Source organism: Bufo bufo, chromosome 2 (genome assembly GCF_905171765.1).
Source record: "Bufo bufo chromosome 2, aBufBuf1.1, whole genome shotgun sequence".
Lineage (NCBI taxonomy): Eukaryota > Metazoa > Chordata > Amphibia > Anura > Bufonidae > Bufo > Bufo bufo.
The window spans coordinates 551,662,648-551,681,190 of NC_053390.1; the positions used below are offsets into that span (position 1 = coordinate 551,662,648).

The 18,543-nt window shown below is 44.2% G+C and overlaps 1 protein-coding gene across 2 annotated transcripts in view; it reads left to right on the plus strand.

Moving 5' to 3' along the window:
• The first annotated feature begins 7,896 nt into the window (after positions 1–7,896).
• PARM1 (prostate androgen-regulated mucin-like protein 1) overlaps positions 7,897–18,543 on the plus strand; it is a 75,985-nt gene continuing 65,338 nt past the window's right edge. For both annotated transcript variants that reach the window (XM_040418113.1, XM_040418114.1), the window contains exon 1: positions 7,897–8,117. In XM_040418113.1, the coding sequence (XP_040274047.1) occupies positions 8,063–8,117 (55 nt within the window). In that variant the 5' untranslated portion in view covers positions 7,897–8,062. The remainder of the gene's footprint in view (positions 8,118–18,543) is intronic.

Sequence of the window (18,543 nt, forward strand, 5' to 3'; positions counted from 1 at the left end):
CAGCCGGACATGATGCACAACAGATTATGGCAACGTTTCGGGCTAAGCAGTAGCCCCTCATCAGGCCTAGTTGTGCCCACGTGAAAAAAAAAACGGTTGGCGCCGGCGTTTTTCCCACGTGGGCACAACTAGACCTGATGAAGGGCCACTGTTTAGCCCGAAACGTTGCCTTAATCTGTTGTGCATCATGTCCGGCTGAATAAAACTCACAAATTACTTCACCGTATCAATTGGAGTGCTGTCTGATTATACTAAATCATGAGGTTTGTAGTTTGTAGCACATACTATAAACCTGTGATGAAAAATAGCTATATCCTCTTTACCAGCTGTCACCTCCCCCGATGGTTACTAAATATAACAACTAGTCAATTTAGGAGGATTAAGAGAAACTGCACCTCCAATGAAAAAGAGGCTATTCAATATAAACAACAATTTACGACTAAACAATACTCAGATAATGTGATAAATATAACATGGCAATGCATTTCTTAGATAGTGACCAGATATCCATCAACATGCATGAACAAAGGACCCTTTACTGGTGGCCTAACAGACAAATATTGGGAAAGGGCAAGTACATGCACCCCTACCAAACTGGTCCGTCTTAGATTTATTGATGCAGAGATTCATGCCAAAGTCCACAAACATAATGCAATGATAAGCCAGAGGGAGAACTCTGATTACTAGACACTAGCTCTGAAATACGAAGATCGACGAAAAAGGCCAATAAGAATTTAAACAAACAGGCCTCAAAGGGGGAGAAACATACCTTGGCTAGAACCGGTAACAGCTGAATGAGCAACTCAATAGTATTCGGACAACACATATCCGGGACACGGGACTTGCGCTGGAAACCTTTGAGGACCTGTTTAACTTGAAAAAAGCTATTGATAGGTCTAACATCATAAAGCTTTTGAAAGTAGGAGATACCAGCTAATATACTATAAACTGATGAATAAGAGTTACCTTCTTGAATCATCACTATATTCAATCCACAAGGTAACAACACCTTCACCTGACAGGAATACTCAATTATACTACTAAACCAACAACATATGAGTAATACTCTGTTCCTTTAAAATTCACTTTTTATTAAACATGATTAAAAAATACTAATTACCATTTCATAATTACAGTAGGGATTCAGTACATATTTAATCACAGAACCATAACGGTATGATAGTATAAAGATACAAAAAATCTTGTGATGCCCCGCATCTATCTCATTATAGTAAGGTATGGCCGACTACCTCTTTTTAGTTAGTTACTGACAGCAATGATATATGGGGTTAGCGTAAGACATCCTAGGCAGTTCAATACCGCCTCTGAACTAACCCCTAGATCATTATAAGTCTTTCCTTACTGTGCAATGGATGATAAAGATATAATATCATATAGTTAGACTTCGCCATGTCGAGGGGAAGTCGCCATTTTACACTTAATCTAAGGTACGTTACAGATAGTAAGGCCCATTTGCAGTCTAACCATATGATATTATATCTTTATCATCCATTGCACAGTAAGGAAAGACTTATAATGATCTAGGGGTTAGTTCAGAGGCGGTATTGAACTGCCTAGGATGTCTTACGCTAACCCCATATATCATTGCTGTCAGTAACTAACTAAAAAGAGGTAGTCGGCCATACCTTACTTTAATGAGATAGATGCGGGGCATCACAAGATTTTTTGTATCTTTATACTATCATACCGTTATGGTTCTGTGATTAAATATGTACTGAATCCCTACTGTAATTATGAAATGGTAATTAGTATTTTTTAATCATGTTTAAACCCTTAGTGACCACGCACATTTTTTTTTAATCGCAATACATGAGCTACAACTTTTTGTTTTTTTCATCAATGTACTCGTATGAGGTCTTATTTTTTGCAGAATAAGTTATCGTTTTTAATGCACCATTTTGGGAACATGTAATGATTGATTAAAGCCAGCTGTTTAGTACCAGACTGGACAGGAAAGACAAGGCAATAGAGACATCACTAAAAAGGCTAGCCACACCCATTTGTCAAAATAAAAAGATCCATCAAATTGAAAACCCAAAAATGAAAACCCAGCTGGGTGAACTGGAAGAAGGCGACTTAATGTCCTCCTTGGCCAAAAGGACACCAGGGGCTGAATTTGCGAAGCTAAACAACGGCATACTCAGAGGATGCATACTTCACTGTGGACAGTTCAGGGTTAATGCTGTCATTCAAGGAGGAACCTTTAGGAAAGGAAAGGTGATGGATCATATGAAAAGTGTTAGGTTCCTTTTTGAGAACTATGACTAGTGGGGAAAGTCTAAAATTCAAAAAGGGTAAGTTGGCAAAAGGGCCAGCAATACGCCCTTCTTGCAATTCAAGAAGGAGCTTATCCCTTACAATTGGAATATAAGCTTTGAGAGATGACAGCTTGTCAACCCATTGAGAACCCTTACCACAAAAATAACCACTGAGGATATCACCTTGTTTGGAAATGCTTCTAGCAATGGTAGCATTCTTTGCCATTTTACTGAGGCCAATGCTTTTGTGAATGTACTCTTTGGTACCTGGCTGAGGAGGTACGGCTTGGTTGGCTTTTTTAAAACCGCGAAAAGGAGGGTGAGAACCAACGCAAACGGCTCCTTCATGCTTGTAGCGACAGCTATGCTGCCATTTGCAAGTAGCTTTGTTATACGCAAAAAAAAGACTCTTGCGAATGGTGGAATTGGACACAGTGTTTTTGTGTTTTCGTTTAGCGCTCCCTGCCTTCCCATGTCTGTTCACATAGCCATACGAGGGCTTGTTTTTTTCCGGATAAGTTGTACTTTCCAACACCACCATTTAATATTGCATATGATGTAGTGGGAAGCGGGGGGGGGGGGAATTCCAAATGGGGGGAAATTGCAAAAAAAAAAAACTATTCTCTCTAATTATTCTCCATAATTTACATGATTATATATGACTATAGGGACGAACGAATATAAAGGTGGTGTAATATAGATGAATTGATTAAAATAGAGCCCAATTTGAATATGTTTTTTTTAGGCATGCCCAGCTATTAATAAAGTAGAGCTAAATTCCAAAATCTTGAGGATGCGCAGAAACGCTAAAGTCAGAGCAGACATCTAAGTTTCTGAGCATGCGCTGTAATGGGGAAAGCTAGAGCTGCGGATCTAAGTTCTGGAGTGTGCGCAGAGAGCGCACTGCAATGTCCATTGCTCTAAGTGCGCGGACATGTGCGGGAATTGGTGGAGCTAACACGAGAAGTAGGGACGATATTGGAAAGGAGGAGGAGAAGTAAGGTATTGGCACCAATAGAAGCGTAAATAAGAAATAATAGTTTTGTATAAACCGATTAGATAGAACAATAGCGATGACATCATAGTAGCTATAAAAGATCCGTGCCATGGCCATCAGACCCTCCCTGCCCGATCCCCTGAAGATGCCAGAGTAGCTGGCGAAACATGTCGGGGGGCAGTGTCTGAGGGACACCTGAACGTTAGGGAGAAAATGATTTAACCTATGTGGTAGAAAGAAGGTAAATTAGGATTGAGAGCCTGGAGACAGCGCGCGGCTACCAGACTCTCACCACATCTCTACAGCACTAAGGATAAGGCCTCATGCACACGGCCGTTGTGGTCCATTCACCTCAATCGGGCCGCAAAAGATGCGGACAGCACTCCGTGTGCCGTCCGCATCTGTTGCTCCGTTCCGTGGCCCCGCAAAAAAAAATAACCTGTCCTATTCTTGTCCGCGCTTTGCAGACAAGAATAGGCAGTTATATTAAAGGCTGTCCGTGCCGCTCCGCAAATTACGAAGCGCACACGGACGCCATCCGTGTTTTGCGAATCCGCGATTTGCGGACCGCAAAACACACAACAGACGTGTGCATGTAGCCTTATAGTGCTAGAATAGAAGATGAAGAATAACGAGGCGACACACTGATCATTTTAATGGGAACAGTTAAATGGTTTAGGAAGAGATTTAACAATCAGCACAATAAAAGTAGAGTTTTATAAAAGTAAATGTTGGCACACATTAAAATAAGGCAAATAGTAGTCAGAAGACTAACTGAAAGAATAGTGTAACGTGCCTTTATATGTTTCTGGGTCTAAACTATGTAGAAACGGAGCTGTGTGGAGGCTCATTCTTTGCAGGGGCGATCTGAACTTTTCATTGATACCATTCTCGGGTGTGTATGATTTTTTGATCACTTGTTATGAATTTTTTTTGTAGAAAATGAAGAGACCAAAAACAGCGAATTGGCCAATTGGACGCTTTTTTCCGTTTTGCTGTTTTCCGTATGGGGAATATATGTTTATATTTTTATACTATGGGCGTTTTCGCACATGGCGACACCCATGATGTGTATTTTTTTTTTTGTTCTTTCATATTTATTTGGGGGAAAAGGGGGGTGATTAGAATTTTTATGTTTTTTTTTAAACCTTTTTTTTCTACACGTTTTTATAGTTCCCATAGGGAACTATAACATGCAATCATTAGATTGCTATTCTCATAGACTCCAATGCACTAGCACTGGAGTCTATGAGAGAATTGCTTGTTTCCTATGGAGCCCTATTACAGTCAAGGGCTCCATAGGAAATTCTATGCAGCAGACCCCCTATCATTCATAAAGACAGGGGCTGCTGCATATAATATCCGGCTCCTCCGATCGCCGCAAGGGGGAGCCGGAGCATAACCGGAAGAGCGCTCTTCTGGTGTTTCATGAGCTCAGATGCCGTGGTCAGGATTGACCACAGCATCTGAAGGGTTAAATGTCCACGATCGGCATTCCTGTCGGTTGCGAACATTAGCCACAGGTGTCTGCTATAAGAAACAGCAGGCCACCCGCGGCTATGGCACCCGCTCCCTTCAGAAGGGGGGGCCATCTTTAAAGACCCAGCCAGGGAAAGGGTTAAAGCCCCTCTTTAATTGCTTATGGCAGGGGTGGCCAACCTGTGGCTCTTGAGCCACATGCGGCTCTTTGCTTCTTCAAGTGAGGCTCTAGCTGTGGAGCCTGGGAGCAGTCAGGCCGGCTCACTCTCCACCACATGCTCAGATCTCTTCTCCTGATCGGGCACTGTTACTACTTTGCCGCTCCAGCTCACTCTCCACTACGTCCTGATGCACACAGTGTGAGAATGTAGTAAGTGGAGACACGCACTATGACCTGACGTTGTGCTCATCAGGTCACAGTGGAGAGAGTGTCAGACCTGCAGAGTAGCAGGTGCCCAAGCAGGAGCCCAGTGCCTGATCAGGAGAGGGAAGAGATTTTTTTTTTAATTATAGAACTGAGCATGGGAGGTTCTAATCTAAGCATGGAGGGGTTCTGATCTGAGCAATGGGGGTCTGATCTAAGCATGAGTGGGAAGATCTGAGCATGAGGGTTCATATTTGAGCATGGGGGTCTTGTCTGAGCATGGGTTCGTCAGGTCTGAGCATGGGGGGTCAGATCTAATAAGGGGGGGAGATCTGAGCATGGGGGGGATCTGAGCACTGAGGGTCTGACACTGGGAGTCTGATTTGTGTTGTCTGATCCGAGCATTGGGGGTCTTATTTTGAGGGTCTGATTTGGAGGTCTAATGAGGTTTGGGGATCTTATTGTAGATCAGATTAGGATTGGGGATCTGAGTCTGATCTGAGGTCTTTTTTTTCTTTTTTTTCTCTGCTAATGAAAAACAAGAAAAATATATTTTTAGCAGACCTCAGATCGGATTAAATATTTTTTTTCTTCTTATTTTTCTTTGTTAAAACCTAGGTGCATCTTGTAGGGGTAAGGTTGGCCACCTCTGGCTTATGGACTGATAGCTTTTGGTGAAACTGTCATAAGTGAACCAGTCCATACCTCTGAAATTTTTATATGGTTCCAAAATAATATCTAAGTGCTAGAATAAACTTCTACACTTTTCAGGAAAAATCTCACCCAGCACCAAAAGGATTTTAGGATTTTATTATCTTCCCTCTCACCAGACCATCAATCAGTTCTCTAGAGGAAGGAAGCAATGATAAAGTATCGATAAATTCATTGCTCCAGAGGGGAAGGTGATAACCCAAGAGGGACAACCCACAAGAAAGAGCTCCCTTCAGACAAGTCTCACTGACACTAGAGGGTGTAAAGGAAGCATGGACATAAACCCTTTCTGCTAACACTGAACTGGTGCTGGTGTCAGGGACAGATCTAAATAAAGGGTTAAATAAAGTAGAAGGTGCGCCAGGGGACCACGTCACCATGTTCCTGGATGGGTTGTCCAAGACGGCTGGCAGCAGTGGACTCCTAAGCTCCGTGTGGGTCAGCCTGATGTTCACTGCTGACAGGGTAAGGCCTCTTTCACACGACCGAATGGCTTTTTCAGTGTTTTGCGGTCCGTTTTTCACTGATCCATTGTTCCGTTTTTTGTTTTCATTGTGTTTCCGTTTCTGTTCCGTCTTTCCGTTCCATTTTTGCATATGGCATATACAGTAATTACATAGAAAAAAATTGGGCTGGGCATAACATTTTCAATAGATGGTTCTGCAAAAATGGAACGAATACAGAAGACATACGGATGCATTTCTGTATGTGTTCCGTTTTTTTTTTTGCGGACCCATTGACTTGAGTGGAGCCACGGGACGTGATTTGCGGGCAATAATAGGACATGTTCTATCTTTCAACGGAACGGAAAAACTGAAACAGAATGCATACGGAGTACATTCAGTTTTTTTTTTTGCGGAACCATTTAAATGAATGGTTCCGTATACGGAACGCAAAAAACGGCCCGTAAACGGGGGGTGGGGGGGGGAAACGGTCGTGTGAAAGAGGCCTGAATGCAAAGCTGCACAGGAGAGGTGTAGGGTAGTTCAGGAGAAGACCTCAACTGGCAGGGTCCTCTCCGATATCTCCAGACGGAAGTCTCTTTGCCTCAGCTCTTTCTCTCGTGCCCTCGGCTTCCTGACAGGAGGACACCTGGCATCTGGATGAATGGCACACATCTGTGTAGAGGAGAAACAGGGATGGCAGTGCTGGTGACTAGTCGCTCTTTCTCGGAGGAACGCTGGTGACTTCAGGAGGAGGATTGGGCTCTTCATCTTGGCAGTACCACAACCTCTGGTGAAGTTCTTCCATGATGAAACACTAGTCGTAGGGAGGGAGACAGCTCTTGTGCAAGTGATTCTAGCTCTCAGGTATATAGCTCTGTCATCTTCAGTGTCCGGCAGCCATCAGGGAAGGGTTCAGCGCAGGGACACTCTTCCAGTCCAAACCCTTGTGGTGAGCTCCTGCCAGCCAGGCATGCACACGACCGTATGTGTTTTGCAGTCCGCAAATTGCGGATCCGGAAAAAAAAACAAAAAAACGGATGACATCCGTATGCCATCCGTTTTTTTTTTGCGGATCCATTGTAACAATGCCTAAAACGTACAGGAATAGGACATGTTCTATTTTTTTTGCAGGGCTATGGAACGGACATACTGATGCGGACAGCATGCGGTGTGCTGTCCGCATTTTTTGTGGACCCATTGAAAGGAATGGGTCCGCATCCTATCCGAAAAAAAAAAAATGGAACGGACACGGAAACAAAATACGTTCGTGTGCATGTAGCCGAACCCTTAAAACTCACAGAAGAGAGAAAGTGCTTAATAAAATACCATACGTCTGGCGCCCCTATCTATCTCAGGGGCCCAAGGCTGCAGGGGCCCCTCATCTATGGTATTGTAATTATCATAACCCTCCCTACACGGGGAACTCTAGGAAGCGTGTGCTGTCCAGTAGAGGGCGCTGTGGGCCTGTCACCCGCTGTACACAGTGACTCCTCAGGGCTGATGCTGCAGGCCCGTGTCCAGTAGAGGGCGCTGTGGGCCTGTCACCCGCTGTACACAGTGACTCCTCAGGGCTGTGGGAGAGAGAGGCGTGGGAAGGTGCGGGCGGGTCTGCTATAGACGGGGGAAGGAAGCATGGACAGCAGATGAGAGGTCGCTCCCGGATCGTCGGCACCTGCTCCTCATGTAGCGCACACACTGGCTGGCTGCTTCAGCACCACTGCTGATCCCTGAGAGCATCGCCCGATCTCCTCTCAACGATCTCTGAGCCCCTGCATATTCCTTCAGGATGGATGGGAAGCTTGTGTGCACGACACTGCTGGCATGTCTGCTGCTCCTAACAGGTAATGTGACCGCTGACCACCATCAGGCTGGGAGTGACGGGAACAGGTGGTCACTGGGGGCTTACAGTTGTAGCAGAGCTGACCGTGTTCTTTCATGGTTGTCCTAGAAGATAGTTCAGTTCTGCTACACGTGTAAAAAGTTTTCTCTCTAGAGATTGATGTTTAGAGTTTGTCATCAACCATCTGTATGGAGCCCATCAGTCTTCTGTCATAGATACAAACAGCATGCAGATCCAAAGGTGGCCCCCGAAAGAGCCCATTGACTATAATGAGTCAGTCTGGTGTCCATCAGGGGGACCATCATTCTACCGGAGGAAATATCTGCGTTTTAGAAAGAATATGCTCCACACACAGGTGTGAACATGTGTCAGATAAACTGTGAGGATGTAGCAGAGCCAAAAGGTCTTGTAAGTTTCATACCACTTCATTTTGGAAAGGGGTCACGGATGGGATCTTCTGATGCATAGCTATGGCATAGAGGGTCAATGTCACTGAGGTATTCATGGTTCATGATGAGTTTGTCATTTGATAAGATGAAAACTTTGGGGGGAATTTAGAAAGACTGATGTTTGAAATGTTCGTCTTAATCAGGAGTAGGGTGCCTTCGCATCAGGTTTTTGCCACCCGTTTCACGTACACGTTAGGACAGAAAGGGATACAAAAGTGTATCACACCACTCTTTTCCACTCTGCTGAGTCCTGTAAAATAAAGTATATGTTAACGTATAGATTTTGTTTACAATGGCGCTCTATGGTGAACGGATGGCACTGTATGGCATCAGGAGGAGCCATCCGTTTCTTATATGCTTTTTGTATTAGTTAAACGGATGGCAAAAATGTGATGTGTGAACCCAGCCTAAGATGTGGCAAATTTATTAAAGGGGTCGTCTCACTTCAGCAAATGGCATCAGATAGAGAAACTTACTAATGTATTGTGATTGTCCATATTGCCTCCTTTGCTGGCTTAATTCCGGTCTTAATAAATGACCCCCTCTATATCTATTGTAAGCTATTCACACGAGGACTACGGTATATATCTATATCTAAGGCGCTGCGCTGGTGGTGGATCCGCCGGAGTTACATGAAGAGGCACAGACCTCTTCATGGCTTACATTTAGACCGTTTTCTATGCCAGCCTTTCCCTCCGACGCCACCCCCCCCCCACACATTTTTTAGACCTAGGGGATAAGTCGCAGATTGCGTCGCAAAGGACCTTTGCGACACAATCTGCGCCAGAAATACACCTAAGTTAGGCATATTTCTGTGTAATAAATGACCCCCTATATATCTATTCTAAGCTATTGACAGGGGGACTATGGGGGTCATTTATTAAGAACGGTGTTTTAGACGTAGTTGTACCCTATGTGACACGTCGTCGTGTAGCCCTAGCCTTAGGCTCCACAGTTGTTACTTAGGCTGTATTCATTTCTGCCTCTATAATTCAAGCCACAACGCAGTGCCAGATGCTTCGTATGGCAGATGCCACCAGTGTCTTATATTGACTCACTTTTGGGTTCCTTTGGAGTTCTGTTCATCAGTGTTCATCGTTTTGATGGGAAGATAAGTGCTACATTTTGGGCCTTTCCTTTCATTGAAGCTGAAGGAATTTACAACAGAGCTTCCAGTGCAAATATGAACAGAGCCTAATTTATTGTATGCCATGGTTTTTAAGGGGATTGGGGAAAACGGTGGAATAAAAAAGTAAAGGTGGCACCCTCACTGATCCTTCGCACACTCCAATGCTTACCTGTTCCCTGCTAATATCTACTTTATGGTCCTATCTGACCAGTCTGGTCACCATCGAGGCCAGTGATTGGCTTAGAAGGCCATTATCTGGGTGTCGAGATGGGAACCAGGAAGCAGAGACCAGCAGAGATATGCTTCAGAACAGGAGTGAGGGATCGGTGAAGATTATTTCAGCTTTTTCCTCCCACTCTGAGGCTTTTCCCAATAATCTGTACCCTCCGTACAACCCCTTTAAGGTTTAATTGGAGTAACACGGCAGTAACCTGAAAATATCTGAGCCAGGAGAGATCACTGTGTGCCTCATCTTATAGTGTTGTGAGGTAGTGACGGGCCTCATAGCTGCTAGGGGAGATTCATGGCAGGAGTTTCCATGTCTTCCCCGTCAGTCATCAGGTCTGAGGCAGCACCAGGTGCCACAATCAGTCTGGGATAGGAGCCCAGCACAGACTGTCAGTGAGAGGGAGAGAGTCTTTGTGAAACAGAGTCCTGCTGTAGGCTCTGTACGAGTGGTCTCAGCCGGGCTGGCTGAGGGGCCACGGGGCTAGGTGCTAGCCAGGATGTTGGGGGATGCCGTGACGCCTGGGAACAAGGATCAAGAGGCCAGAGTCGGGAGGACTACTGGGCCACAATCCCCCAAAAGGTGTTGAAGGATCACCTGGACTGTATGGCTGGAGAAAGCCGCATTTATGTTCCACATGTGAACAGCGATCGATCTAGGTGAGTCAGGGCTTGTGTTTTTGTATTAGCAAGTGCCCGGACGGGCAGGTGTTTGTTTTGTTTAATTTATGTTTTGTTGCTGTGAAAATAAACCTCACGTTTGGAGCTGCAATTCGGCTGTTGTGAAGATAATTGGGAGGATGACCCCCCAAAAAAGAGCTAATCCCTCACAGTGTCCTCTCGCTTTTCCTGATAAAGTATTATTTGGAGACTTCTGGAAAGTAAATGTCCCTGAGAAATAGTCTGGGGTTTTCCCACCATCCTGGGAATTGCCTTTTTTTTTTAGATTATGCAGCAGTTCTCACGGTAACATTAGATGGGAACACTCATTAATCATGTACGTGTGGGATATTAAATACCAAAAGCAGCATATTGTGATAATGGTCTTCTAGAGAATAGCCCCCCCTGCCGCCTGCATGTGCCGTCCTCTGACTCTTTGTGAGGTGGTTGGTGAGGCTGTAACGTTAGATGTACTGTGGTGACAATAATGATGAGGAATTTACACTTAATTATTGAATAAAGTGTATTTCTGAGGTCTACTGAGTCTGCCCGGAGTACAGAAAGTGATAGAACTGCACATAGTCACTGGGAACCTTGGAAATGGATAGGTCATCAGTGAAAAAAAAAAATATCTTGCTGTGTACTTCTAGCCTTAAAAGGGGTTTTAACACTTTTTTATACTGATTTCTGATCATGGGGGTCCGACACCCGCTGATCATCTGTTTGAGGAGGCTATAGCCTTCTCGCAGCTTACCCTAGGCTGGTGACATAACGTTCCTCCGTCACGTGGCCTATGCACAGCCCAGTCTTCTTCAAGTGAATGGGGCTGATCTGCGATTCTAAGCACACCGCTATACAATGTACGGCGCTGTGCTTGGTGAGCACGGAGAAGGCCGTGGTGCTCACAGGAGCATCCTGGTCTACGCAAATAGATGATCGACAGGGGTCCTGGGTGTCAGACCACTACCAGACACATAATGGTATAAAAAGGTTGGTAAACCTCTCTAAGCATCTGGTTAGTCCATTCTTTTAAATGTTTTTATAGCCCTAGCTGAATGACAGCAGTTTTTCAAATGGTTTACAGCTTCAGTCTTGAACTATTGACTACCCATTCCCTTTTTTATTTTTTTATTCCAATTTAAATCTAGTAGGAGTCGGTTCATTTTTTGCCGACTCTGACTCCGACTCCAGGTACCTTAAATTGCCTCTGACTCCGATTCCTCGACTCCGACTCCACAGCCCTGGTGCATATGCATGGCCACCTCATATTCTCCTCTTTGGAGTGTGACGCAGGGGTCAGGACTAGTTCTCCATCGCGTCGATATATGGAGTTTTCAGAGATGGACACACAGTGAACCATCAATACTTGCATCATTACTACTGCTCCCATGCTGTGTGCCACAGCTCATCGCTAATATTTGAGCAGCCCCCATACATAGACAACCATGTCAGTGACCAGATGGTTGGGGGGCCTCACAGAACAGCATCGTGGGCTGCACGTGGCCCCCTGACCACAGTCCGTGCACCCCTGTTCTAAATGGACAAGAGAATAAAGATCAGCGGGAACCAAATGAGCTGCAGAATGGGAACTGATCTGATTAGTGAGTATCATTTTTTAAAACTTTGTTATTCTGACTCTTTAAAAAAAAAAAAGTATCTCATACAACCCATATCATACATACTGTATACAACCCATTGACCATACAGCACCCTAATTTACAGTTTGGAGGTTATTAACGATGAGGGCATAAAATAAATTCCCTAAGGGATACAGTATATGTAGCTACGGAGTTACTCTAAGCAGGGCTGTGGAGTCGGTAGATAAATGTTCCGACTCCGACTCCTCAGTTTTATGTACTTCCGACTCCGACTCCCCGACTCCGACTCCTCTGTATTAATATGCAAATGTATTTTATACATTCCTTGAGGGAAAGAAACGCAACCTACCACAGGACTACTGGCTGGGAAGTTGCTTTCTCCTTTGTGTGCTGATCTTCTGCTGAAGATAGGGCAGTGGGAGGATCCAGGAAGGGGCATTTATTCTAAAACATGATTTTCCTAGGAGAATCCCATAGTCATGTTTAAAGTTTAAGCTAACAATCAGAGTTTCCAAGTTTTTATAGCTTTAGCTAAATGACAGCAGTTTTTCCAATGGTTTACAGCTTCAGTCTTGAGCTATTGGCCCTCCATTCCCTTCACTTACACAAGTGTCTCACTCTCTAGTCCTGCAAAAAACATATTTTTTTAATCCCTTATCAGTGAGAGGCTAGGTTACACATGGACGCTGCGTTCCCTGTAAAAGCAGAACACAACACTATGGAAAGTATAGGTATTGGCGCTCCTAACTGTGCGTTGCGTGCCATATAGTGAAGCACATGAAAAGCATGCTTCTTCACGGTCACTTAACGTGTTCGTTTTGCGGTTACGTGAGGCATTGCATGCATTGGTCTTTATTCTTACAGTAGAGAAGTCATTAATTATAACTTTTTGTGAATTGGGACATTTAAACTTGCTTTTTTTTTTTTTATTCCAATCTAAATTTAGTAGGAGTAGGAGTCGGAGTCGGTGCATTGTTTGCCGACTACTACTCCAGGTACCCAAAATTTCCCCCGACTCCGACTCCTCGACTCCGACTCCGACTCCACAGCCCTGACTCTAAGGTAACATTTTATGCACAGATGTAGTAGATCCCAGCCCAGCATAGTTGCTACTGACAAGACATTGGGGCACATTTACTAAGCTCGCCTTCTTTCCATCATTTTCTGGCATTTTTTCCCCCCATCATGTACACGCATTTAAAGTTTGATTTATTATTTGGCACACAGTTGTTCTTAAATGAGCTGTATTTTTTCTGCAATGCAGGTTTTTTGTGCCTGATAGTCCTAAGTAAGGATGAGCGAATCGCATAAAACTTTGTTCTAATACTGTACGGAGCAGGAGCTCCGTACAGTATTAGGATGTTTTGGCTCCGATGAGCTGAAGTTATTGCTTCACGAATTCTCACGAGACTTGGTTCCAAGGTACAGGTTGTTTTTGGCGCATCCATTCCCCAGATAAAGGCAGCCTCTGTCTTTAGATCCCAGGTCGGCTTCGGTACCGAGGTACCAGTCGGTACCGAAGCCAACTTTGGATCCATGTTTTAAAGTGGTTTTAAAGTTTAAAAATCAATGGCTGAAGTTATTCCCCAAAGTCCTGCGAGACTTCGATGATAACTCTGTTCACCTCCGAAAAGGCCATACATTTTAATGCTGGACGGAGACGGATGGTGGTGCAGCCAATAGCAGGCCACGACAGAAACGAGCCTCCCTAGCGTCACCTGCGATGCAAGGGAGGCTTGTCCCTGTCGCGGCCTGCTATTGGCTGCCCATACCCCCTCCCCCCACGCGGATGTTTTTATCTGCACGACAGGTCCGCAATCCTGAAGATACAAAGTGGAGGCACGGAGCGGAAGGCCATGGAAGCACTCCGCACCAGTAAAAAAATTGAGGATGCTCTACTTTTTTTGCGGTGCGGACAGATCGCTGACCCTTTCAAAATGAATGGGTCTGCATCGGTCAGCGCAGCCGACACGGACTGTGCCCAATTTGTGGTCCCCAATGCACGGCATGGGCGGCATGTGATGTGTGCATGAGCCCTTACTGTTTTGTTCTCTGCTCTTCTGACGGATCAGAAAACAGAAAATGAAACTGAACTCTCCTCAGGCGGATATAATTGAAAGGACAAGTAACGAGATGTGATTGGTATATTCTTTCAAGGATTGCACTCTTTAAATTTACCCCACCCCCCAAACACCTGAGGCAAAAAACTCTCTACTGTGTAGCCAGTAGCCTCATCCCCGTCATGGTGACGTCGTTCACTTTCAGCGGCAGCCATTCTGAGAAATGCCATGTCACCGGTGTCAACTCAATAGCTGGATCTCCTCAGCAGGTGCTTGATAGGTTGCGTGTTGTGGACATTTGTGTGGGAGACAATGCAAAAGAGCAGGTTTTACTCTGGTTTCTGTTGACATTTAACCTCCTAATGACCACCTGCTGTCTGCTTTCCACAGAAACCATTTATTACATTGTCAATCACCCCCGAAGGAAGGTAGAAACACTAATGACCTACTTTTACCTGGTCAAACCCAGGCCCTTCCACAGCTCCAGTCTGGTTCTGTAGGGGTCTCACCAGCCTGGGCCTCAGCATTGGTTGTAGTTTGTGCCCAAAAATGTGATTTATTGTCATATTTTTTCCACTGAACTAAGCAATAATCACTATGCCGCATCTGTTTCTATAGCCATTTTGGGGGACATTTACTAAGACGACTTTTTACGCTGGTCTTAGTTGTCCCCCCTGCGCTGCCATAATATATGACTAATTTATGACAAGGTGTGTGCCTGTCTGAAAAACTATGCGAGCCCCTGGCTAGTGTCGTTTTTTGTCTACTTTTTCACCTGTTTCCAGACAAAAAAGTAGTAAATTTGCTGGGGCTGGAGTTCCAGCGCACCCCTGCTCCACCCCCACCTGTTGTACTTGGCGTAAAAATATTGTCGCACAGATGTTAAAATAGTCGCAAAAATGTCCTTTTCGATTATTTATATGCTTTAATAAATGACCCCCCATTACATATTCAAATAAAGGTGAGGAATTATTTTAGGGTCATATTGCGTATATAAAAATCATGGGCACCTTAATGGGAAAAGACAAACATTTTATTACTATTTTTGCTGTGATATCACAAGAAGAAGGGTGAGATTTATGGTGTAAAGTAGAACTGGCTTAGTTGCCCATAGCAACCAATCAGAATTCACATTTTTGACATCTCCTTTGGAAAATGAAAGGTGGAATCAGATTGGTTGCTATGGGCAACTACGGTAAGGCCTCTTGCACACAACCGTATGCGGGCCATATGTCCCGGAGCGGCATTGATCGTTCACGGACCGTATGTCTCGGAGGGCATACGGTCGTGTGCAAGAGGCCTAAGTTGATAAATCTCCCCCTGGATTGTTAAAAGTTGTTATAGATGCTGTCTAAAATTCTGTATCTGTTCATTAAAGGGCTTTCTAACCCCAAGGGTAAATTATGGTTCGGTGTGGCAGATTTGTTGCTGACATTTCTGCAACTGAAAATCAGTTCCATACGTGTGAATGGGGTTGTTTCTGCAGCATGTGAATTGACTTCTGCAAAACTGTTTAAACAGGCACAACATTTGAACATGCTGTTCTTGCTAATCTGCAGGTCCCCATCGTATCCTCTTAACATCAGCGTGCAGTCATTCACTGTCTGCTATCTCAGTTACTGCTTTCCATAGTCACGTGACGCATGTGTCACAATAGAGTTCGTGTTTCCTGGCCGTGGTGGTCCAGAATAAGGCTCCATTCACACCTCCGCAAAATGGGTCTGCATCCGTTCCGCAATTTTGCGGAACGGGTGCGGACCCATTCATTCTCTATGGGGACGGAATGGATGCGGACAGCACACAGTGTGCTGTCCGCATCCGCTTTTGCGGTGCGCGGCCCCGATCTTTGGGTCTGCAGCTCCGCAAAAAGATAGAGCATGTCCTATTCTTGTCCACAGCTTGCGGACAAGAATAGGCATTTCTATGGGGCTGCCAGGCGGGTGTGTTGCGGATCCGCAATTTGCGGGTCCGCAACACACCACGGACGTGTGAATGCAGCCTTAGAAGGGTAAAAATACTATAATGTTTTTAAAATGGCATTTTTAGGGGGTCAGAAAAGCCCTTTATGCTCCACACTGAATATGTTTTATTACTTTAAAAAAAATGTCTTTATGTCACTAAATCTTAACATATATATATATATATATATATATAAAAAAACGAGGCAGCACTCCAGAGTAAAGTGAAGATGGTGGACCCTTTATTGACCCCTCTGCAACGTTTCAACCGCTCAATGCAGTCTTTATCAAGTATATATATATATATATATATATATATATATATATATATATATAGAGAGAGAGAGAGCGAGAGAGAGACTTTATAATATAGCTTTTTAGATTCCTGTCTATGGAGCTGCGTGAGGGCTCTTTTTGAGGTACGACTTTTTATTACATTTTTGTAAAAGGTAAAGTGACCAGTACACAGTGATTCGGACATTTTGATTTTTTTCCCGTTACAGTGTTCATCGTACGGGATAAAAACTTTTATATTTTGGGAAGTGAAGATACCAATTATGATTTTTTATTTTTGAAAAATGGGAGAAAGGGGTGTCATTAAAGTTTTTATTTAATTTCTTGTTTAACTTTTTATTTTTTTTTAACATTTTTATTTTGAATCCCCCCTTGGTGACTTGACCATGCAATCGTTTGATATATGCAGACCGATTCTCCAGCAATACCCATTACACACTACTATAAAAGGGATAGTGATCCATCTGAAGCCGCCGCCTCCGTTTCCAGGTATACCCGGACGGCATCAGCACATGTCAGCGCTGCTCAGGTGGCAGCAGCACATCCTCTGTGCTTGTGCTGATACTTGGAGTAACGGCACAGGAATGAGATTGACAGGGCCTTGCAAAATGTCCTTGTCCATTAATGGGGGAGCAAGGAGTTTTTTGAGCAGTGAGTTCCAAGAGATGAATTGTAAATGAATTTGATTTGTTAGAATCGTTTTGATCATCTGTATGTGTGGTATACAGTAGTGTGCTAAAGAGAGCACCCTCAATGGAGTTAAAAATCTTAACCCAGATCAAGTGTGTTCCTTGCTGGACCTTTCCCTGACCACCACCTATTTTAAGTACAAGCATAAGTTCTAAAGTCAAAACATAATCACGCCTGGTCCTGTCAATCAAAGTGCAGAGGGAGCGGCAGTTGCAAAAAAACCGGAGCCTCTAGGTGTAATGGCACCACCCCTGTTGCTCCTAGAGGCCCTATTTGCGTATATAAAAACATCATTTTTCTCAGCGATGCGGGCACATATGTACATGGGACCAACACAGATGCCTTCAGCCTCCACCACACATCCAACAGGTCAGCCAGCTTCATAGGTACAAATCTGCTGACAGATGCCCTTTAAGTCTGCTCCAACAGCTTATGTATTAATTAACTAACCAACTTCAGCAATCAAGCAATGCCTGAGTTAATATTGTCCAGCAGTTCACGCTGAGCTAATTTGTACTGTATTCTAGTGTCCCTTTGTAATTATTTATTAGAAATTGCTTTGCAGTGGACACCTCTGCCATCTGGTTACCCATGGGCATCAGCCTAATGCAGGAAAAAGCTCCATTTGCAATTCTGGACCATGACAGCCTGGAAAGCAAGATGACCATCCCTCTGCCAGTTGGGTTATGTTGTCCTCCTGCAGTTTTAGTTATAATTCATGGTCTCCTGATTCAGGTCTTCTGACTCATTGAAAAATCATTAGCTGACTGTAACAGGTTGTGGTCTTGTTGAGTAATTTCATTCACTTTTACCTGGGATATCAGAAGCTGTGCTCGTAATGAGCGGTATTACATCTTGAAGATAAGCGTCCTTCTATTTTGACTGCTACTCCCAAGAGTATTGAGAAACGTCATATTGCAATGTGCAAACACATTTCCATAGTTATGATGAGTCATTTTATCAATTTATTTAATTTATGTTCTGCAATGATAAGTTAAAAACGCTATCACCTTGGCTTTGTGGTCTGCAATTTATGCCACACAACTTCCTTAAAGGGTTTTTACATGTTTAATATTGATGACTTATCTTCAAGATAGGTCATCAATATCTAAACGATGGGGGTCGGACTCCTGGCACCCCTGACGATCACCTGTTTGAAGGAGATGTGGTGCTCCGGTGAGCGTCACAACCTCTTCCTAGGCCTGTGACATCACATTCATCAGTCACAACTCCTCTCCTCGGCGCACCATAGTCCCATTTAAGTGAACAGGACTCATTGCAGTACCAAGCACAGCCACTATCCAATGTATGTCTCTGCACTTGGTAAGCTGCGAGGAAGCTACAGCGCTCACCAGGCCCTCTTC